Source organism: Lampetra fluviatilis, chromosome 31 (assembly GCF_964198595.1).
Source record: "Lampetra fluviatilis chromosome 31, kcLamFluv1.1, whole genome shotgun sequence".
Taxonomy (NCBI): Eukaryota; Metazoa; Chordata; class Hyperoartia; order Petromyzontiformes; family Petromyzontidae; genus Lampetra; species Lampetra fluviatilis.
Window position 1 is genome coordinate 9,529,401 of NC_136305.1, and position 24,603 is coordinate 9,554,003.

At 49.5% G+C, this 24,603-nt stretch overlaps 1 protein-coding gene across 1 annotated transcript; it reads left to right on the top strand.

Moving 5' to 3' along the window:
* The first annotated feature begins 1,400 nt into the window (after window positions 1-1,400).
* LOC144943393 (thyroid hormone receptor beta-A-like) lies at window positions 1,401-24,155 on the top strand. Its single transcript, XM_078870753.1, has 8 exons — window positions 1,401-1,570; window positions 10,690-10,727; window positions 14,266-14,366; window positions 15,923-16,070; window positions 19,988-20,214; window positions 21,346-21,498; window positions 22,486-22,744; window positions 23,914-24,155. The coding sequence occupies exons 1-8, from the start codon at window positions 1,401-1,403 to the stop codon at window positions 24,153-24,155; spliced, it is 1,338 nt and encodes a 445-aa protein (XP_078726879.1).
* The last annotated feature ends 448 nt before the right edge of the window (window positions 24,156-24,603 follow it).

Genomic DNA, 24,603 nt, shown 5'->3' on the forward strand with positions numbered 1-24,603 from the left:
ATGATCTCCTGTTGCGACCGGGCATGCTCCTCCAAGCAGCCCACGGAGGTGCCAAAGCTAAGCGCTTTATTGATTCCGTGACACAGAAGCCAACTGCTGTGCGTCGTATGCCGGATGTAAATATTGGGGTCGGTCGTCAATATTGTTTTTTTTTCTTTCCCTTGTGCACATTGTTTTATTGGGGTCTTAAGGCTTATTGGTGGTGGTCAGATGGTGAAATGAATAGAAATATGGGATTACCGATGGCGACATGAGGAAAAGTGCTAGACGCTAATCCAAGACAGAGCACCAAGGGGATGGAGTGTTGAGTAATTAGAACGGAGTGATGTAGATCGGGGGAGCGGGTGGGGGTGAAACGTGCGACATGCTGAGGTAATGGGAGGCCCCACCTCGGCGCACGTATCCTGTTGGGAATCGTCAGAACGGGCGTTCGAATGGAGGCAATGGACATCCACTGTTGGGCTGTGGGCAGGGAAAAGCGTGTGTTGTGTAGGGACAGTGCTTGGGTGGAGATAATGAGGGGATAGGGACAGTGCGTGGTCAGGTGGTCACGAGGGATAATTACAGGAGGGGACCATGGGGGGATGTTCGCGATTGGCTGAGACAGTTCGGGAAAGAAGGCGTGGCCGGGCTCAGGGCGAGGCCACGCTGGGGGGAATATAAGGTGGAGGCAGCGAGAGCTTGAGGCTGCCCTGGGATCAGGATGGACTGTCTCTACACCGCCGCTGTCTCCGTGCCGTCACTGTCTACATGCGGTCGTTGCTTGGGTGCTGTCCTAGCCCAAGTATCTGTTGTTATCTTATCTCAAGTGTCTGTTGTTATTCTAGCCCAAGTACTGTATGTTAGTCATAGCTAAGTACTGTAGGATGTGAGAGTACGTTATCTGCGCAATGCGCCCTAATAAATAAAGAAGAAAGACAGAAGTTGTCCGAGAGTCATTGCAACTGGTGTCAGGGGATGTCGAGATACTCAAAAAAGAAGAACCCACCTACTGCAACCTCGGACGAGGATGAAGATTAGGAGGAGACCTCTTCCCAGGCCGCCCCGGGAACAGGCGCCCCAGGTGTACGTGCTTCTGGGCGCGGCGGGAGCGACGGTAGGAACGGAGGAGGGAGCTGCGGGCCAGCAGCCTTGGGCCGTGGAGGGGTGGCGACTCTCCCTGTTGCTGGGCGCAATGGCGGTGCCAGCGGGAGCCAGGGATGCCACGCGACGGGGACCCGTTGAAGAGACGGGGCGGATGACGGCCGCCGGTGCTGCTGCGGCAGAGCCTGCCGCCATTGGACACGTGGCGGGGCCTGCGCGGGGGGTTTCCGCCATTGGCCACGTGGCCAAGGCCAAACCAGCGCCAACCGCCACCTCTCATGCGGTGGAATCCGCGCAGTAGCCAGCTATTATTCCTCATGCAGTGGAGCCCGGGCAGTCGCCGGCTGCCGTCTTCCACGCGACGGATTCCGCACAGGCGTTTGGCCGCCATCTTCCACGCGGCGGAGTCCGCGAGAGTGGGGGCGGCCATCGCCTACGCCGCGGAGACCGCATGGTCAACGGCCGCCATTTTCCCGGCGGGGAGGGGGTGCGATCAGTGGGTGCCTTTTTGCGACCAACTGCAGCTCCAGATCCATCCCTGATGGGGCAGGGAGGATCAATGGGCCGATTAAGGAGGCTGCCCCTTGTCAGGGAGTTTGTGGCAGCCGGGGGCGATTGGGCCGCCTTCACCCGGCGGTTAGAAGCGGTGTTCTCCTCAGTCGAGTAGACAGAGGATGAGGCCTTGCGGGCCTTACCCATGGCCCTCGATGATGACGCTCTTGCAGCGTTCCGAGCCATTCCTCCGGAGAAGTGGGCAACCCTTCGTAAGGTGTACGTGGAGATGGCAACAGTTTTCGACCCTCCTTTCAACGCATAGAGGAAATTTTTGCAACAGAGGTGAAGGGAGGCTGAGACGCCCCTCGCTTGCCACAGTGCACTGATGGTGCTGGAGCAGGCGGCATACTGGCATATGGATCCGGTGGCGATTGACTTTTTAACGATGGAGAAGCTGTTGGGGTTGGCCCAAGAGAAGGGGGTTGTGCTGCCAGGGATGGCTTCGGCGGAAAGGGGACACCCCGCGACGACCTCGGGTTGGGTCCCCAGGAGAGAGGCGATCCCTCCGCCGCGAGGTTGGGTTTCTAGGGGAGAGGTGACCCTTCCACCACAAGGTTGGGTCCCCGGGAGAAGGACGATATCTCCGCTTCATGGACCCTCCATCTCCTGCTTCCGGTGTGGACGACCGTGACATATCGCGCGGGGATGTTGGAGTGACGTTCAGCCCTCGATGTCCTTCTCGACATCCACCGGCCTGCCGACGATCCTATCCCAGCCCCAATAGGCAAGTCGCGGCACACCGGACATTTGGCCCGTACTACCACCAGCTCACACATCCAGATTGCCATGTAATTTGTCGGTTAATCTCGCCTCCCCTTCACCCATTGGGGTACGCGAACAAGAAGATCAGAATACGGATGGGTGACCAAATTCCTTTATTCAGTGGAGGAAATTGGTGCGTCGAGTGGTAGCAGCTGCGGCACAGTCATCGGCAATAGTTGGTTCTATTCAGAGGGGTCTTGGTTGGCACAGTGGCCTCGGCTACCATCATTTCAGACGTTACTTATAATTTTTTGCCCCCAAGAGATCGTCACATTTTGCCAGTGGAAAACGCATGTGTTGTGGCTAATGGGGGAGTATGGGCATTTTGGGATGGATCTAGGCATGTGCAAGAATAGGGGAATTAGAATTGTCAGGGCCCGTGGTGGTTTCAAAGACGGCGGTACCTTGCGTTTTAGGAACAGATTTTTTGGGAAGGTTGCTCTTGAAAATTTTGACGGATCAACGCTGTATGGGAAACGAGTTGTGAATGCCACGGTTCAAGTCTTGGCAAAGGAATCTATACAGATTTCGCCAGGCACGCAAATGTTCATTCCCCTGCGCTACCAAAAACTCCTCCAATTGGCTGACCCCGAGGGGGGGTCCTTTTGACTCCACCAAACACAGTGACCCGAGGACTCGCATTAGTGGGGGCTCAAACAATCATTCGGGGAAACCAGGAACCCTTCCTACAGGTCCTGAATGTGGGCCTGGGAGCGGCTGTGGTTAAGACAGGGGCTGTGTTGGCTCACGCAATGGCAGCATGCTGCGGGGTTGTTGACTCAGGGGCAGGTGAGGTCGTGGCCATGGTGTAACAGTGAGCGGAGCCAGAGGGGACATGGATGGAGGAATTATGTAAGGAGAACCCTGATTTGTCTCAGCGGATGGAACTTCGGTCGTTCTTATGTCAGTTCTCAAATGTTTTCAGTCAAGGGAAATTTGATATCGGGCATACTAATTTGTTGCAACACCACATCGATACAGGTAATGCAGCTCTTATTTGGCATAATTCATATCGAATGAGTCCTGTTGAAAAGGAACATGTACACTGGGTGGTAAGGAAAATGTTGGCCGCGGACGTAATTTTACCTTCAACCAGCCCCTGGGTATCCCCCGTGTTGTTGGTTATGAAGCAAGATGGCAGCTTGTGCTTTTGCGTTGACTTTCGTAGATTGAATAAGGTTTTGGTTGCAGATGCTTACCCACTGCCATGTGTGCAAAATTCCCTGGACGCTTCAGCGGGCGCTCGTTTTTTGCCGTTCTGGAACTGTCGGGATTTTGGTAACTCTGCTAAGATGAATCGTCCAAGCCTAAAATGGCGTTCCGTACACCTCAGGGACTATTCCAGTTTAATTGCCTCCCTATGGGATTACATTCAGCCCCAGCCACTTTCCAACGCCTTATGGAATTGGTGTTGGTAGGATTACAATGGGACTCTTGTTACATTTATTTGGATAACATCATCGTCTTTGACTGAACATTCGACGAGCATTTGCAACGGTTGCGGACGGTGCTCTCTAGGGTAGGGCGGCGATCCTTAAGTTAAAACCTGCTAAGTGCCATTTGTTGCAGACGTCCGTGCGGTATTTGGGTCATGTCAGTGTGAAGGGTATCCCGACAGATCCGGATTAGACTGCGTGTGTGTGTGATTGGCCAACCCGTAAATTGGTAGGCGAGGTGCACAGTTTTGCAGGCTTTGCATCGTACTACCGGAGGTTTGTTCCGCAGTTTGCGATGATTGCTAAACCCTTGCATACCTTGATGGGTAAGAATCATAAATTTAAATGGGACCAAGAGGAGGAGGTTAAGAACGGGGTGGAAAGGGTAATTGCATACGGGAGCCACGTCCTATCACCCGCGGAACAACGGTATTGTGTCATCCATAGAGAATTGTTGGCTATGGTATATTTTGTCCAACAGTACAGGCCATACCTTTTATGGCAGAGAATTTGTGGTCCGTATGGATCACGCAGGCTCCCAGTTCTGCTTGAAAGTGGACCAGCCATCTGGCCAGCTCTCTTGGTGGTTAGAAATACTCCAAGAATATTCCTTCCGCGTTGTTTACCACCGGGGTATGTGGCACTGTAATGCCGATGCGTTGTCGTGCTTGCCGTTAAATGACCCTTGTTCATGTTCGTTAGGTACGGGCCGGTATAGTTTGCTTGGGGGTGGGTCAACTGGGGTCATAGCGGCCTCAGGTGACCCGTGGCGGACGCACATAAGGACGACATGTTGGGCCTCACACGGGCAGAATGGGGCAAATTGCAGATGGAGAATATCTCCCTCTTGATCTTATGATGCCGTGTGGACCTTGATCAGAAGAAACCCGTCCATAAGGGGATCTCATGATTTGTCCTCCGGGAAGGGTTGCTTATGTGGTGGCATGAGGTTTCGGGCAGATTATGTATCGTAATGCCCACAGGCCTGCGAGGTAGGTTGACGCGGTCAGTGCACACTTACAAGCTGATGCACTTTGGGCACCGGAAAACCTTGCTTACGGTGCAAAGAGATTTCTATTGGCTGGGGATGCCTAATGATGTCTTCCATTTCATTAAAGGTTGCACTGCTTGTGCGCGTCGCAAGCCACCGGTGAAAAAATCTCAACCTCCTTAACAATCTATCACGGTTTCCCACATTTACGAATTGGTCGCGTTGGATATCCTGGTGCCCTTTCCGACTACGCAAAAGGGAAATACATTTCTCCCTGTTGGGGTTGAGTATTTTTCTCAGTGCCCAATGGCCTGGCCGTTGCCCGACCAAACAGCTGCATCCATCGCCGATGCATTTTTGCACGGCTATGTGATGGATAAGGGGGCTCACGAGCAGCTTCTCATAGTCAAGGCCGAAATTTATCCTCAAAGCTGCTTCGGGAAGTGTGCGATGTATTGGGCACAACGAAGATCAGAACATCACCATACCATCCCCAAACGGATGATATGGTGGAACGTCTGTACCGGACCCTAACATCTATGCTGTGTCAGGTCCTTAACGAGGGACAAACGGACTGGGATTTGCATGTCCCGGGTATTTTGGCAGCGTACAGGGTGGCCCCACACGCCTCTATGGGATTCTCCACCTTTTTTTCTCATGTATGGCTGGGAGAACGAGCCCCTATTGAGGTGCAATTGGGGTTGGCCTTGAGGAAGAAGGGAGCGGCCATGCCCACCTCTTTGCAAATTACGCTGTGTAGTGTCTCGGAAGCTGGCCAAGCGGCTAGAGAAAACACGGTAAAGACGCAAGCTGTTAACGAGAAAAACACGGGACGGCACGAGCATGTGCTTAAATGGGCAGTGGCTATACTGCCCTCAGGTGCTACTGGGTACGTCCCCCAAATAACATCGACCATGGCAGGGTCCTGTCGAGGTGGTGGAGGTCAGGGGGCCTCAGTGTGTGAGAATTCAGGTGGGACGTCGTCGTTGGTTTGTTCATCCGTTACGCCTGAAACCATATGTTCAGCCCACCGTAGATGGTTCATCTCCAAATCCGGCATGGTCGATGTCCGGTGTGTCCGATGAGCCGGAGCAGTTGGTTGAGGAAGTTGTAACTCAGGGGAAATGCGTTGTGCCGCCAACAGTTTCCAAGTCCTTGATGCCGGGGGAACCGCAAGAAGCCGCTGCTGGCGATGGACTGTTGGATTGAGCCCAGTCAACTCCCTCAGAGATGCTCATGGAGGAGCCCACCCCTTCAGGGCCTTTGTGCAAGTCCCCTTTGCCCGAAGAGGCATGTTCGGGATTGGCGTGCGTGGCCAGGTGGTCACGAGGGATTATTACAGGAGGGAACCATGGGGGGAAGTTCTGGATTGGCTGAGAAAGTTCGGGAAAGAAGGTGTGGCCGGGGGCGGGGCGAGGCACCCACATTAGGAATCGCGGGTGAATATATTTAATATTATTTTTAAATCTATTTTCTATTTTGCCAGGTAAGGCTCACTAAGCTATGTAGCTCTTTTTTTTCAGAAGCGACCTGGCTATCACAAATGATTTCTCAACTAAGTGGCTTATCATGTGGAGATTTACAGCAGCCATATACTCTAAACGCATGTTTCTAAATGTGGAAGGGAAAAAACGGAGGACCTGGAGAAAAATCCAAGCAGCCACTGTGAGAACACACAAACTCCAAATACACAGCAGACATCAGGGTCGGTTTCGAACCCACGGCCTCCTGCATACCAGTCGAGGTAGTTAACATCTCGCCATCAATGGCTTCACAAAAAATCCAACTCTTAAGAACTAAATAAGACGAGTTTGGCTGTTATGCAACGAACTGACCTTCAGGTGGGAGAGCGCTCCCACCTCAAGGGATCTCAGAGGTAGCTCTGAAATATCCGTTACTATGAGCCTTTCTCTAACATGAAGGGTTGTGCTTCTGCGTTAGACAGTGGAAAATCCAGGGGTGGGTGGGGCGAAGGGGGGGTAATTGCCCCCCCCCCACTTCAGACCCCAAAAACTGTTATTTTATTTATATTTAACGGCAGTAATAAAATGCATGTTTTTTTATATTTAAAACATAAATAGCTTGAGATTTTGGAACTGTCCCCTCCAAAAGTTTCTAGATCTGCCTCTGGTGTGAGAGACACAAACGCTTCGGCTCGTGGTATGATGCTGACAGCACAATCGTGATGAGAATCGGGAGGAAAAAAATACTCGGCAAATCGTCCACTGATGAAGACTACGTGCTGGTGAAGGACAGGGACGTAAGCTTGGCATGCAACTGTCGCCACGATACTGACGAGGCAACATGAGCTGCACAATAACGAATGAATGAGTGAGCGAACAACTTGCACTGCGTTATGTTCGGTGTAGTTGCAATGTACTTTGACAACAGGGCGGATAACGGTGGCTGCCAGGCCACGTGCGTGACGGCTCCGTGTCCCACAGGAGCCAGGTGTTCCAGAGGCTGGGTTGTCAGGCCGTGCGTGTTGGTATATTTAGCAGCCCTCCCTGCCTCTCCAGAGTAACACGCGCTATGGCCCGAAGTCTTTCCCTCGAGCAGAGGGAGTCCCTCGTTTTTGGCTTGGCGCTGGTCTTGCCCTTTTAACAACGCGGCTATTTGTGGGCGCATTGCGCGCACGTTTGTATTCTGTTTCATTTCCCATGGCTGCTTTTACGCGTGAAAATACATTGTACGAGCGTGGCGTCCAGTTCAACAGATGTAAATCGTTGGTGCGAGGATATCTTTTTTGGCTACTGGTTTATTTCTTGTTACTGGTAGGAACCGCCAGGTTACACCAGCCCACAGGGGATTATTGTGTCCGTCGTGCATCCAAAAATGGGAGGGGTGGGGCTGGGTGGAGAGCGGAGGGTGGGGAGGGGCTGGGTGGGGAGGGGCTGGGTGGGGATGGGAGGGTGGGGAGGGGCTGGGTGGGAAGGGTTGGGCTGGGTGGGGAGGGGCTGGGTGGGGAGGGTGGGGCTGGGTGGGGCTGAATGGGGAGGGACTGGTCACCCCGTGGTGCCCTTATAAAACTCACCGTTTAACCTACTCACGCCGGCTTGTGCCCGCCCTCACAGTCGGGCATATTTGCGGAATACACCACGCCGCCGTTGACCCTGGCCATTGACCGAGCAACCCAACGTTCCTACCAGCTCCCTCCGCAGGAATGTGTTTATTGGAATGCACATACAGTACCTTCTTTTTTGCTGTTTGTTCGTTTATTTTACTCGGAGCGAAGCTATATGTCAATGGCTCGCCGTTGTGTGTTCGGGTTGTATAATGAGATGCATTCTAAGCTTGAAAACACATTTCTGAGGGGACGTATTTTGTCTTCGTAAACGTGAACAGGTTTAGACATTGAGAGACGGCGGAAATTTATTGAGAAATGCGCCTGCACCCACTATCAACACTACACTCAATCTTAAGCACCGCTACCATGTGACCACGTTACCAGGGCCATGGGTTTTTTTGTTTATTTATTAGAATGGAACTTTATCTTGATTTGAAGCTTTCGTGACTGCAGGAATCCATACTCTTTGGTTCTTTCGGTAAAGTCATAAAATAATTTTATTTGATACCTACGTGACTTTACCGAAAGAACCAAAGAGTATGGAACGTTATCGTTGACCTTTTAACTCCTCTTTACATATTACATTTGATAGCAAATCAGCCAAGGAACAAGTGGTTGTGATCATCCCTAGTAGAGCATTGGTGGCTGCTGAAGGGACATGATACAAGGTGCGCATTGTGTCTTAAGCTTGCAGGGAAGTCAAACGATTGAGAGGCCAAAGGGTTTGTCTGCTCAAGAAGGGTTAGGTACCACTTAAACTATCTATTAAAACTATTTTGTTATTTTACCAGGTAAGGCCCACTGAGCTATAGAGCTATTTTTCAGAAGCGACCTGGCCACAAATAAGAGCTCAACGAAGTGGCTCATCAAGTGGAAAATTAGAGCAGCAAAAATACTCTAAACGCACATTTCTAAATGTGGAGGGAAAAACCGCGACCACATCTATTTGCAAACTCCAAATATACAGCGGTCGTCAGGATCGGGATCGACCCCACATCCTCCTGTATTCCAGACGAGGGAGTTAACATCTCATCACCATAGCGCCACCACTTATATCCATTGGTGGTCCTAGGCCTGTGGTGGAAATTCCACATCCCTATGGTGGGGGCCAGACTCTACATCATCATTAGTCGTCATCATCATCATCATCCATGATCAATCCACTATTCGATGAAGTCCTTCCCTAGATGCAATAATTCACCCAGCTCCTGCACACAAACTGATCCTGATTCTGCCGTGTAGGGCTTTACTGCTATTTGCCTCCCACACAGTGGGAAATAAACAAAGTCTCAAATTGAGTTGCAGAAGCCACATTGCACACAAGGGCAGGGGGTCTCCCACACAGCAACAAGGGTCCCAAGAAGAAGTGAGTGCAATGAGACTCGCCATGAATCCCATTCACGTCTCCCTCACACGCAGACGAGGACACGGATTCCCCCGTGTAGCCTGGTAGACTATTGGGGCAAGTGCTGTTCGTGAGCACCTGTGAAGGCTAATGCAGTACACGAGGGGGTGGTGGCGGCCTGCAGTACACCTGCCTGCAGTGCCGGTACGCACAAAATATACGACACAATTGTATTTCAGTGCATTAGGAATGCAAAATGAACAGTGCTCACCTCACCCATCCCCGACATTACCACATCAACTTGCCGGTACCGCCTCACTTTAACAACTGCCCAACTGCCTTTCTCTCCCCAGTAGGCCTCGGCAAGGTAAGGTAAAAGTTCAAAGGTAAAAACAACGAGCCTACCTTTACCCTACCTTTTACCTTACCACAATACAATCACTATACCCTACCTTTTACCCTTCGGCAGGTAAGGTAAAAGGTAAAAAGCAACGAGCCTATCTTTTACCCTACCTTTTACCCTTACCCCATACAAATTACCCGATTACAGGGTAATTACTAGGGAACTACATATCAACAAGGTTTATAACGGTAAATGCTAGGTAGAGCGCTTTATCAATATAGAATACTCTCGATGATTCCAATTTTACACGCTTTCTATTAACTGTCTGTTGTTGTTGTTGTCGTTGTTGTTGTCGTTGTCGTCGTTGTATCCTCAAATCTTGCAACTCAAGTTTTACCCACTTCCTAATGTGGTATCGACTGCAAACTTCGTATACTTATATCATACTGATGACAATACTATATTCTATCATTAAACCAACATATATTTCTTAATTCTAGATTTTAAGCTTTCGTGACTGCAACGATTCATATTCTTAGGTTTTTGACCTACGTGACTTTACCGAAAAAACCTAAGAATATATATTTCTCAACATTATTTTTTATATGTTTTGTATCGGCTTGGGTCTAATTGTCCACGATCAACTGACGTTGGCTGTAAATCACTACGGCTCCTTACGTTATGGCAAGCCTCGGGGCCACTTCATGGAGTCGTGGAGTTTTGCCATTACGAGTACATTTCATTAAAGCGTGTTTTTAATAAAGTTTTTTTAAATATTGCTTATTAAATGGAGACCACGGACTGCGCCACGGAGCTTCTAGCGGTAAACAAGGCACCGTATTTACCGGGTAATACTTCGCGCTACCTTTACCCTACCGGGTAATTCTTCCGAGCTACCTTTACCCTACCCTTTACCCTACCCCTTGGCATGTCGACACCTTTACCCTTTTACCCGGTAAAAAGGGTAAATTACCTTACCTTGCCGAGGCCTACTCCCCAGTGCTGATGTTTTACATCAGGTAATAATTTTGGCTGACAAAGGAACATTCACGGAGTGCGATGCTCCGATTTCAACCAAACGTTGTTCGTTAACACGATACGAGCAAGACCGGTGTCATGTCATGTGACATCGTCGCCTCTTTCAGGTGCAGCAATAGACAGAATTGTCCCTTAATCCTTCACATCATCCACATCCCTTCATACACCACGGCTTGTTTAGCCGGTGCTGTTACCTTAGGGATCATTAACCATCTCAACCTGACTCAGTTTTTTTTGGTTTGAAACTGCAGATCCTCACACAACAAGTTATCGGCTCCTCCTTGTATGTTTGTTTGTATGTTTGTTTGTATGTTTGTTTGTATGTTTGTTTATATGTTTGTTTGTATGTTTGTTTGTATGTTTGTTTGTATGTTTGTTTGTATGTTTGTTTGTATGTTTGTTTGTATGTTTGTTTGTATGTTTGTTTGTATGTTTGTTTGTATGTTTGTTTGTATGTTTGTTTGTATGTTTGTTTGTATGTTTGTTTGTATGTTTGTTTGTATGTTTGTTTGTATGTTTGTTTGTATGTTTGTTTGTATGTTTGTTTGTATGTTTGTTTGTATGTTTGTTTGTATGTTTGTTTGTATGTTTGTTTGTATGTTTGTTTGTATGTTTGTTTGTATGTTTGTTTGTATGTTTGTTTGTATGTTTGTTTGTATGTTTGTTTGTATGTTTGTTTGTATGTTTGTTTGTATGTTTGTTTGTATGTTTGTTTGTATGTTTGTTTGTATGTTTGTTTGTATGTTTGTTTGTATGTTTGTTTGTATGTTTGTTTGTATGTTTGTTTGTATGTTTGTTTGTATGTTTGTTTGTATGTTTGTTTGTATGTTTGTTTGTATGTTTGTTTGTATGTTTGTTTGTATGTTTGTTTGTATGTTTGTTTGTATGTTTGTTTGTATGTTTGTTTGTATGTTTGTTTGTATGTTTGTTTGTATGTTTGTATGTATGTTTGTTTGTATGTTTGTTTGTATGTTTGTTTGTATGTTTGTTTGTATGTTTGTTTGTATGTTTGTTTGTATGTTTGTTTGTATGTTTGTTTGTATGTTTGTTTGTATGTTTGTTTGTATGTTTGTTTGTATGTTTGTTTGTATGTTTGTTTGTATGTTTGTTTGTATGTTTGTTTGTATGTTTGTTTGTATGTTTGTTTGTATGTTTGTTTGTATGTTTGTTTGTTTGTATGTTTGTTTGTTTGTATGTTTGTTTGTATGTTGAACTTCTCTCGCGCCGTACGTTGCCAACCATTTTAACTGGAGGTGCGGAAATGATCGGTTCGAGAATTTCATCAACTATGTTTTGGTTCAAAGCGGGCACATCGATCACAGACCCTAGCTACATCTCACTCCAGTTCAATATTGTTTCAAAATGGTCATTGGTTGTCAAATACAACTGTCAGGAAGTTGTGGAGGACGGTGTGGATGTGAGGAGGCCGCATTCATCACATATGCTGTGTCGCCCATCGTGAGCTGCGTTTGTGTGTCTTTCACTTTGAAATGAATTTCCACTATCGTTAAGCGGTGATTTAGAAACTTGGGTAAATCATCTCACGGGCGCCACGAGGGCACGTCAAATCTCAACAATCTTGTCCTATCACCGTGCACTGTTAATGCACATTTTTATTTTAACCTGAGCGTCACACCATCTGAATGACCCAGGGGAAGCCCATGACGGGAAATGTTACCACGTGCCGCTGATGTTCGCCATTGCTGTAAATCGAATTTAGGTCACGGTGTTAGTTGTGAAAACGGCTGGACTGTCACGCACACAGACAACAATGTGGAACTGCCGCCCTCTGATGGCAGGAAATGGGATGTTCTGGCCCTATATCGTGTTGGTGTCAGGCGCAAAACGATCGATTGACAATTTTGGGAATGCCCCTTTTTGTCGATCTGCTGATGTCTCCACAGGCAACAGTGTTGCAAACCGCCAGGCAAAGTCTGCCATTTCATAATTAAGTAATACAGATCCAATATTTACAAGAGCACAGCTCCATTTACATTTTCAAGCAATGTTCTCTCCGTTGTTTGAAGCGATTATTTCAAAAGTACCCGTGCAATTTCACTTTACATGACAACACCTTACATGCGTGTAAAAATACACGAATACATTTTAAAGAAAAGTACATGTAAGAAAAAAATATATTCGTACATTGGAGACTTTAATCGTGAGTTGGCAGGAAACTAGTTTCTAGCGATACATGGTAGGGAAAAAAAAAATCACCACCATGTGTTGCTGATATTAATTTCCATAAAACTGAGCAAAAAGTACTGTTTATGCAAAAGCATTTAAAAGACGAAAAAAATACCACCAACTTGGTGTGCAGCTGCGTTATCGTCTTAGTTTAGTCTAACTTGGTGTGCAGCTGCGTTATCGTCTTAGTTTAGTCCAAAGCGTAGCCATGGAGTCAACATTGGGGGGGACCAAATCTTCCAGGGGGTCTGGGGGTTCCCCCCTAGAGAAAAAAATCTAAATTTGAAAACTAATTTCCATCCATTTCCTGCCTAAAATATAAAAAAATTCACTAACACAGAGGACGGACTTGTTATTTATTTTTTACAATAACGTCTAATAGTGTATTGTATTACATTGCTCTGTTTTTCTCTTTTTTTCATTTTCTTGTTTCATTGCATGTAATGGCAGAGATTAGGGATTTATAAAGTACAACCATAACCACAATCATATAAAAAGAAATCTATTTTATAGCAATATATTGGGAGGGACATTTTGAGCATATTTGAATATTGGGGGGGGATGTGTCCCAATATATATTATAATTACGGCCTTGGTTTAGTCAATGTAAACCTCTAGTCCAGTTTTTTAGCTGAGTCTTGGTCATTGCACCATTCTCTTTATGTAACCCAGGTCGCCCTTGCAAACGGGGCAGTGATTCATGTCTCTCAATGCGGTCTATGTTTCATAACCTAATAAAATAAAGGGGACTTACTCCAGTCAAGAACGGAGTCCACTCTTAGCTGTTAAATGTTAGTTGTGAGAGATGCACATTTCCCCCCAGCAGATATCAAGTGAGCCAATCAGTGAACTCAGTAAATATTTGAATCTACAGGACATGTATAGCCAACTAGCTACCATATGTATTCTTCATCGGTGCACTGTAGTCTATTGCAACGTTACTAAACTATCTTACTAATTGGCCGTGTCGGGTGGTGGTGAATTTAGCGACACATTCATATTCACGTGATCAAATGAAAAAAAAACCTTTATTATGTATTACTAAATTATCTCAGTCTGCGTGTTCATTCGAACTCCTTATTGCATCTCGTCACAGTCACTTCGCTACTCTTTGGGGGGTCAGCGTAGCTCTTGTCTCTCTGGATGATTTTTGTCTTCGTAACACCCAGCTTTTTTTGCACCAATAATTCGGGTTCACAATGTACTTTTAAGTTGGGCCACCTAACAATGACCAACATTTGTGTCGTTACCAACCCAAACACATTTTTTTTGTCGCACGTACGAGCGTTTAACATGACGATTAATGATTACTCATGTATCAGCTCGCCGGTAAAGCTGAATAATTCTCACAAACCACATTTAGCGTTCAAACACACCCCCTCCCAACCCCACTTCACCGACGAGTGACTTTCACCAATTTCACGCACGATAAAATGACGTTAACCCGTGGGCATGCAGGCTACGTGCCCAGCTACCTGGACAAGGACGAGCCGTGCGTGGTGTGCGGGGACCGTGCCACGGGATACCACTACCGCTGCATCACCTGCGAGGGCTGCAAGGTGCGCCGGGAACGCCGTTGTCGCGGCGTCCCACACTGGCGCGTGGCGCGCCCACAGGGCCCGATTGTTGGGTGGAGGTTCTCAGAAAAAAGTCACATCTGAAGCAGTCCTTTCATGCACCCTCTCACCCATCCCGTTATCGAACTGCTTTTTTCGTGGTCTAGTTCGTTGTCTTTACGTACGCATGCGAAGGACGTTCAACATGCATGCTCACATACATCACCCCACACCGAACAGAGTGGTGAAATATAGTCAAAACCCTCACATATGACCGACACAGTGTGGGCGGAGGAATTTTACCCAGCAGTGGACTGACAAATCGGCCGGAAAATGTGAAACGGCATAATTTCTCATAGAGGTGCAGCCCTGCAATGTCTATATAACACCACTGCTGGCAGAAGAGCCGCACCCACTAGAAGGAGCTATGGAGAGTCCTCCCACCCTCCCTCTGCAGGGTGTTTTAGACCTCCTCTTGCACGCTGGTGAGACATCTTTGAAGAGGTGGGTGTAAATTTCGATTTAAAGCTTTCGTGACCGCAGGGATTCATCTTCTTGGTTCTTTCGGTAAAGTCACGTAGAAGGGAAGTAATAAAATAATAAAAATAAAACATAATAAAATAATTCTCACAACGCAAGCAGCCGTCCTCAGGTGAAGACCAGGTCTGTCGGGGAGACAGCGTCTGAATGGTGGGTGTACCCACACTTGACCCAACCATGCAAGACCAGCCAATTAACTGCGGTTGTATCCCATGTATACTGTTGGGTGGACAGACATGGGGGTGGGTGGGGATTTGAGAAGCTTGCCCCCATTGTTTTAACTGCCACGCTGGGAGGTCCAATCCAACCGACGACCTCTGGATTGCCAGTCCAGTGCGAAAACAAAGTCCAGTTTGATAACAGAGGGCAGGCAGTTCGGCGGTGTGATCACTTATCTTATGGGACCCCCTTTTTGCCAGTATCAAGATGACCCTTTTCTAGACTCGATGCCTCGTGGTAGGTCTCCGTTTGGCGTTGGGACGTCTCGGCGCGTGTATTCTTGCCAGAAAGGGTTAACGCCTATTCACGTGGGTACAATACGGTGACGCGTGCGTCGGAGTCTCTCCGATCACAGCAAGGTCTCGGAGTACGCGGCGGGGGGTTAGGTTCCGTGTAACCGCACGCACGTAAGCGCGAATTCTCCTGAAGTTGTTGGTTTCGCCTGTACGAGTGTACATACAATGTATACGTTTAGCGAAGTGCAGTGCTGCACGGTCAATTATTCACTAAAGCACCTGTACGTGATCGGCACGAAAGGCGCGAGCTGGCTGGGCGGACTCGGCCCTTGCAGCGGGCGATGCGGTGGTCACAACGCCGTCGAGTGCACGGTCCGCGTGACGGCGGGCGGTGACCTGTGACTCGCCCCCCCCCCCCCCCTCGTGCGCTTAGAGAAAGTGCCAAAACGCGATTCGCACAAAGTGTGAGAACATGAATTGGGTGGGGGGGTGGGGGTCGGTCGAGTACTCGAGATAACCTCGCTGGAATAATCGCTGGGCAATGGTCGGTGTTGACGGTGGCAGGGATTCTTCAGACGGACCATCCAGAAGAGTCTGCACGCCACCTACGTCTGCAAGTTCGCCGGAGGCTGCATCGTCGACCGCGTGACGCGCAACCAGTGCCAGGACTGCCGATTCCGCAAGTGCCTGGCCGTGGGGATGGTCAGTGACCGTACGTACCCGTTCCTCGACGCATATTATTGGCACATTGCAACGTCGAAGATGGGCCGCCGGGCGGTGAAATTTTGTGGCCACGCAACCAAACTGTGGACCGCATAGGTAAAGTACGATAAAAAAATGTTTACGAACCTGGCGACCCGCGTTCGATTTTCGCTCACGGCCTACACCGGTGACGATTATCTCAACCGGTGCTAGTCCTCAACTAGGTCGACTCAGCCTCAAATAAATACCTGGTGCGCTGTTTAAAGATCGCCACAGTGGAGACAAAGGTGGCCGGGCGTGGTGCTGGCCACCCACTCCCTCGTGTGCCGTCCCGGCCTTCATAGGTGCTCGCTAACAGCACTTGCCCCTACAGTCTGTTTAAGGCTACACGGGGGATCTTTGTCCTTCAGGTTGGAACAGTAGGGGGAGCACATCTGGTGCATCTTGCCAGTCATCTCAGTCAGCCAACCCATGGGCACCTGATGGGTCGGTCCCGTAACCTATCAGCACAAGCCTTCGACACTTCACGTGACTGCCTTAAAGTGCACCTGGCCTGGCACCGGCGCCGTGGTGACGTCACAATCGTTTAGTGGTGAACGGCGGTTGTATTGTTGGCATTGGTTCGGGGTTGTTAGGAGCGCCAATTCGGGAGGTTGGCTGAACTTTCGAGCGAGGCCGCAATTGACGGCACTAAAATAATTACAATATATGTTACCGTGTGCTCCAGATTATAAGACACTCAAGAAAGGGACACTCACCCCAAAACTTTGAGTTAAACAAATCAGGGCAAGCATATATATATACACACACACACAAAGTACTTACCAGATCATAAGACATCCCATTAAACGTTTGCTTCAAAATACAGTCCGAAAAAAAGCGTGTCGTAATGTGGAGAATTTGCGAGCATTAACAGTTTTTCTGTCCACAATTACTATTCTTCCGAGTCGTGTTATATAAGTGTACTGACCGAAAAATTACTCCAAGCCAATATGCAGCCTAACGGCTATTTGAAGATAAACAAAGATCTCCGATTGGTAGAACGAGGCCTCCACGGTGATTGGTCGGGAGGTAGACTTTTTAAAGGGATTGGAGGAATAAGGTTTGAACGAGAAATCGAAAAACAGAGTGTATCCAATCTTGATTTGAAGCTTTCGTGACTGCAGGAATCCATACTCTTTGGTTCTTTCGGTAATGTCACGTTATTTTATACCTACGTGACTTTACCGAAAGAACCAAAGAGTACAGAGGGGAAGGACAGGGATTGGCTAAGAGAAAACAAAACAAGGACAAGAAGGTTCGAGAAAGGGGGCTGAGGAATATGAAATGGGAGAGCACGAGGAGTGGGGACTATTCGGAGGAAGTTTACAAACTGGAAGACGCGTACGAAGCCTAGGGTTCTTTATTGTGGCTTTGTCCAAATAAGAGTAGCTCTTACTATTTCCTCGTCAAAGTCATTACATAAGCAACAACAAAATAAAGACGTTAAGATGCGTGGCATGACCTAGAACATCTCGGAGGACGTCGTAAGCTTGCTCTTTTCAAGTCGTATTTGCAAAGCGTCTCGTAACCCTTCGGGGCCGTGTATGTTAACAACGCAGAGCTGCCTTGTCAGAGCCATTCATAGCAACGGAGCCTTCACATCACGTGCAAAACTGGGGGAAAGCCTCGAAGCTATGTGCGCAATAACAAACGTCAATGATTTCCTACCCAACCGGAAATGGTGTTCATCTCCTCTTCATTACAGCTACTGAGCCAGTGGTGAACATTCTACATGGTAGGGGGCAAGTCCATTCATATGACAGCAGCTGTTAATACCTATTTTATCAACCCTGGAGGGATCATAGGCTGAGTGACCCCCAACAAGGATTTGAATTTGCGACCTTCCGATCGCGAGCTGCTCGCACGACCACTGAGCCACACGAAGTCATAGGCATTCAAATGCGATTCGAGACCTTTAAATTGCTGCATTCAACTCCCACGATCGATGGTTTGATTAATTTTATTGTGATTTTACATTAAATCCAAATTAATATCCCATGACGTGGCCTGTGACCACATCATCCAGAATGAGCCGGATCTCGTCAGATCTCGGAAGCCAAGCAGGTTTGATCCTGGACGGTGATTGGATGGGCGACCATGTATGACCGGTGTGATAGACTGAATATCAGCAGAGGGTATTGCAGAAAAATACATTGTTGTACCCTACTTCTAAGCCCCAGTATCTATGCTCCAATATCTATGCTTCCAACTTTTGCCAGTACCCACTGACCAGTTATGGTGAAGCATGGTCGATAACCCATATGACCTAGCCTGGTATGGGGAAGCTTTTATCCAGCAATGGAGTCACACAAAGGCTGTTCATACACACACACCGAGAGGGGACTTCATCTGTAAGGTCATAAATGAGTGAACTACTCCAGTGCATTCATTCCTGGTGTGATTGCAATGTTGTCTGACAACAGGGTGCCACGTTGGTGAGGTCTGCTATACAGGAGGGCGTGAGTTCGACCCCGACGCCTAGTATATTTGGAGGTTCTCCCTGTTGTCGCGTGGATTTTTCTCCGGGTCCTCCGGTTTTTCACTCCACCTTTATAAATCAACATGCATTTAGAGTATTTGGCTGCTACAAATTTCCACGTGATGAACCACTTTTTTGTGGCCAGGTGGCTTCTGAAAAAGAGCTATAAAGCTCAGTGAGCCTTACCTGGTAAATAAATAAATATTTTTTTTTCTTTTATAACGGTGGCTGCCAGGCCATGCGTGACAGCAGTCACTAGAGTCCACAGTGTGTTCCGGCAGTGGTGCGTCGTGTGGCCCAAGACGGCGGAGATGTTGGCTCACTAGGGGCCCTAGGGACACGTTATTTTGGTGGCCCTCTCTTTCAAATTCACAAATTCCGGGTGAAATTACAAAAAGACGTATAGCCAGAGATAGAAGTAGTGGGACATTATAAATGTAGCCAGAAATAGATGAATAGTGATATGAGAGATGCAGACAATATATAGATTAGAGAGACCAATTGGCTGCATTGTTAATTACCTTGTTATGTTTAACACGTAGGCTTTCGCGACCAATATTATTCATAATCAACGTTTTTGGGTTTAGATCGCGTTATTTATAAATGTGTCGTAACCCTCCACCACCCGACACGGCCAAACAATAGCCTGATTACTAATCTAGTATATAATTACAATAACCCCCCCCCCCTCAAATCTTTGCACCTGATGAGTTAATGAGTTAATGATGACGTCACGCTGCTGCTGCTCTATATAAGAACGGGAGACACAGCAGAGCCTCACCATTCTGGCGAATTGCCCGATGATGCTGGATGCAATTACCAGCGAAACGTCGTACTCAAATTGTAAATTGTTGTGGTTTCACGCTTCAACACACCAGTGGGCTAAAGCAGTGAACTAATTGTCTTTTGTCAACGTGACACTTTTTTACTGATTGGCCGTGTCGGGTGGTGGAGGGTTACGACACATTTATAAATAACGCGATCTAAACCCAAAAACGTTGATTATGAATACCTTGTTATGTTTATTCGGATTTGAATGTGAGCTAATATGTTATGCACCCCTATTTTTTCATAAATCCAGGGTCATTTGAGCTACTTGGGGCCCTAAGCTTGTTTTGCGTACGCCTATCGCCACCACTGCGTCAGATGCTGGGTATTTAATACTGCCAAGGTTGAATGTATGTGTTGAACTTCTTTCGCGCCGTACATAGCCAACCGTGCTAATCAGAGATGTGGGGGAAGGACAACAGGATTGCCACGGACGGAGAACAGACAGAGAGAGTTTCTCCTGTCAGCAGCCGGTGGTCAACGCTGTCACCCCCATCCCCCACCCCCCAACCCTCCCATACCCCCCCAACCCCCTCCATACCCCCAACCCCCCCCCCCCCACGGCCCCGCACCTCCAGTTGTGTTGGACGAGGACAAGCGGCAGGCCAAGCGGCGGCTGATCGAGGAGAACCGTGAGCGTCGGCGCCGCGAGGAGTCGCAGAGGCAGACGCAGCAGCAGCAGCTGCCGGCGGAGCCCAGCGCCGCTGAGTGGGAGCTCATCCGCATGGTGACGGATGCTCACCGAGCCACCAGCACGCAGGGCAATGGCTGGAAGGAGCACCTCGGGTTCTTGGTGAGCGACGCGGTGGCGAGATGTTAACTCCCTCGCCTGCTTTGCAGGAGGTCGTGGGTTCGAGCTCAACCCTGACTCCTGCTGTATATTTGGTCCCCTGGTTTTTCCTTCCACATTTAGAAACATGCATTTAGAGTAGTTGGCTGCTTTACATTTCCACGTGATAAGCCACTTTGTTGAGCTATCAATTGTGGCCAGGCCGCTTCTGAGAAAGAGATACATAGTTAACTTTACAAAGTTTAGTTTAGGGTTTTTAGTTTACTGTAACAACAAACAATGCGTTCACCACAACGCGTGATGCTCGTCATGGCCAGGAGAGGTGGGAGACGCCGTCTCCGTGGCGGACCTGCGGAGTGTGCAGGAGGTGTAACTGCACCGAGGAATCCAGAGCCAGAGGACCGGGCCACTGGACTATGGTTCACTGCAGAAGGGCCCATGCCAACCATGCCAGCCTAGTGGGTCCTTTCCTGCTCGCTTGATGTTACTAAAGATCCCATGGTATTCGCTAAAAGAGTATACTATTTGGCCACTGCCAACATGATTAGCATCACTACGAATAATATTCATTGAAACTAAGCGGGCCGATAGAAATCTGATAAAGAGCTCCATAGCTCAGTGGGCCTTACCTCGTCAAAAAAAGTTTAAATAAATGTGGCCACAGGTGGCCAGTGGCATAAAGCGGTCGGCATGAGCCCTGGTCCAAGAAGAAAAATAATGGGACACCACTCAAATTTCCATCCCTCTCAGTAGCCCAGCGTGGGTGCCCCTCCGATCAGCAGTCCCCGGCGCAATTGCATCGCTGGCATGCTTCATAGCTACCCCACCGGTGTTGATTGCGACGGCGATGGTCGCGGTGGTGGTGGTAGCATCGGCGGGAATGCTGATGCCGTATCGCACGCGAGAGCACAGCGGCGGTGCTGGCGGCGCGATCAGGCGCGCTGCGTCGTGGCGTGCGGGGTGGAGATTTCTGTGAGGATGCCGAGGGGTCGTGCGGCGTGCCCATCGCGTGGCGTGGCGGCGTCTGCAAGGCCACTGACAAGCGGAGTCGCCTCGGCACGTTGCGCGTACGAGCGGCTGTGTTGCGGTGCGCGTTGTCAGCCCGGAGAGCACAAGTCCGCACCGGGACCCGGTGAGGCAGGGGAGGTGAAATCGGCGGTGGCGGCGGTGGCGGTGCAGGAGGAGGCAGACGATCGTGCGCCCGTGGACCTGCAAGCTTTCTCTCAGTTCACGCAGATCATCACGCCCGCCATCACCCGCGTCGTCGACTTCGCCAAGAAGCTGCCCGTCTTCACCGAGGCAAATCCCCCACGCTTGTTGATATTCGTTCACCTTCAGGCATCTTACGTGTGATGCGGATGAGCGGAGATTAGTTTCAGGCCTGTCCATCTGGATCGCCGACCCAGGAAAAGATCTTCTGCACCCAGCACACCACATCCAGAATACCTCTTGCTATGGATATGGCTACTAGTCATGTGCCTACTCTACTCCAGTCTACCAATGACCCGGAAACTATTCAGTGGGAAATTAATCCCCGCCTATAAGCCCGGAATATGCCCCGATCTCATCGGATCTCAGCAGATAAGCAAGGTGTGGTATGCACATCGCTTGCATGGTATAGGTTGTGAGACTATGTGGTGAGCAACAGAGTGGCAGTACAGCGAAATAAAGAAACACAGAGGGCAGGGTCCACCTTATGAGAAGTGAGGATCCACAAGGCCAGTGCCGTAGATGGTGCAGGTAGCAGGTCCCACCTTAGTTTCCTGCAGTAGCTATGGTTAGACAGAGTCATCCCATCGGTCATCCGAGGTTTTGCAAAGAGACTTAGAATCCAGAGTGGCAGAGAAAGAGTAACGGCTTTGTACGTTTCTAGAGGATGCTCTGGTTATGTGTGTATGTATGTATGTTGAACTTCTTTCGCACCGTACGTAGCCAACCGTGCTAATTGGAAGTGCTTAGGCAGGTGAGCCTACCAACGACGTGGGCACTCCCACCACACGCAGGGTTGCACAACATCATCTAGAGCAGTGTTTTTCGCTCATTTTCAGAGGGGGGGGGGCGCTTACGGCGATAAGACATCAGTGGGGGCCACCACACATTTAGCAATACATTGGATTTGACAGCACGATGGGGGGTGTTTTCGCGTGTAAAGTCGGGGGGCCGCACGTCAGGGCCGCACGTCAGGGCCGCCAGTGGCCCCTGGCGGGCCTTGCAACAAAGAACTCTGCTCCGGAGAGTTGCCCATCAGCTCGTTCATTCGGTCGGTACGCTTCGCCCTTTTATCAGCTGCCGTGCGAGGACCAGATCATTCTGCTCAAGGGCTGCTGCATGGAGATCATGTCGCTGCGCGCCGCCGTGCGCTACGACGCCGAGAGCGACACGCTCACGCTCAACGGCGAGATGGCCGTGCGGCGTGAGCAGCTCAAGCTCGGCGGACTGGGCGCCGTCTCCGATGCCATCTTCCAGCTGGGGCGTTCGCTCGCCAGCTTCGCGCTGGACGACGCCGAGGTGGCGCTGCTCCAGGCCGTGCTGCTGCTTTCGTCCGGTACGCCGCCGCCGCCGCACGGCCACCGCACGTGCCGCCGCCGATGCCACGCGTGGCGACGGCCGTGACGGATGAGCGCCCGGGCGGCACGAGCGATGCTTCCGCGTCGACGGAGCCGGCTGTCGCGTCGTGTGCTGACTCGCGTTGAGTGTGTGTGTGTGGGGAGCGACGGTGTAGCGGTGAGCGCGCTGCGCTACGAACCTGATGACCAGACTCTTTGGTTCTTTCGGTAAAGTCACGTGGGTATAAATGAAATCAATTAAATGACGACGTTTCGGGCGCAACACAAGCGTCCGTCATCAGGTGGGACAACCACAGCAAGAAACAATTGCTGAAGTGGGCAAAAGGGGCTGCTGTAACAAGAGGCTATATAGGTTAGAGATGGGGGGGGGGAGGAGCCAGGGAGGAGAGACGGGGAGTTTGGGGGTGTGGGGTAGGGGGAGTGGTGGCTTCAAGTAACACACAAGCACGTGACTTTACGGAAAGAACCAAAGAGTATGGATCCCTGCAGTCACGAAAACTTCAAATCTAGACTGATGACCAGAGTTCTCTTCCCGCTGACGCCCAACACCGTGACGCTAATCTCAGGATCAGATCAGAATCGTTATTTAGCAGAATGAGAACCTTTATTTAGACTCGAGGAATAATCTGAACCAGTCCTGGTGGGCCTCCCCTAGGTCGACTCAGCCTCAATTGAGTACCTGGTGCGATGACTAAACAAACACCACGAGGGACAAAAAAGGCGGCCGGGTGTGGTGCTGGCCACCCACCCTCTCCCTATGAAGGCCGGTGCCATGCCGGCCTTCATAGGCGCTTGCTAACAGCACTTTCCCCTGCAGTCTGTTAAGCCTACACGTGATATATTTTTTGCCTTTGCGAGTGTTTACCACATACCTTCAGCTGGGTTAGAGGTCATTGACCCAGTAGGAAAATTACACAATGCACAGTTCTGCTTTGGTGGTAAGCCTCGCCTTGCTGATAGCCTAAAGTCGATGCAGACCGTCGCTCTGCGACGAAGATCAACGCTTGGCGCGGGTGATCGATGTCAAACGTTGAGGTCGTGTAATGCGACGTCGGCGTCTGATGAAAACGACGACGTTTCGCCACCCCCCCCCCCCCCCACAAGTGGCGGTGTACGTGTAGTGGAGTGGCTCGCCTGTGCCCCACAGACCGGCCGGGCTTGCGGAGTGCGGCGCGAATCGAACGGATCCAGGAGTCGTTCCTGCTGGCGCTGGAGCACTACGTGGCGTCGCGCCTGCACACGCAGCGCTTCTTCTGGCCCAAGCTGCTCATGAAGATCACGGATTTGCGCACCATCGGCGCCTGCCACTCCAGCCGCTTCCTGCAGATGCAGGTGGCCTGCCCCACGGAACTCTTCCCTCCGCTCTTCCTCGAGGTCTTCCAGGATTGACGCTGAACCCCCGGCCTCCAGTCGACAAAGCGGCACTACCAGAGGTCGATCGCAGCACCCCCGAGGTGTCAGCCTGAGTCTTGTGGAGGGACGGAAGACTCCGGGGAAGAAGAACTGTTTACAATGAACTGGACAGCCTCTCCCGATCGCTCGACTCGAGGAGTCCGGGTCAGGTGAGGGGCGCTGAGGACTCGCTTTCTGTCGGCTGAGCTTTCACGGCTTTGGCCTAAACGTCTCACCTCTGGTTGTGGGGGAAAAAACCCAGGACATGCACGTCAACAAACACAACTTTTGAACGAAAGCAGTGCAGCGTAGTTTAGTGCCTGTCACCTGAATTCCTCATGCTGTATTAAATAAATAGCACTCGCTCCAGATCTAATGCAGCAATTGTCACGTGACAGGAATACAATCTGAGATAATGGCTTCTGGGGACTGCCTGCATAACCTT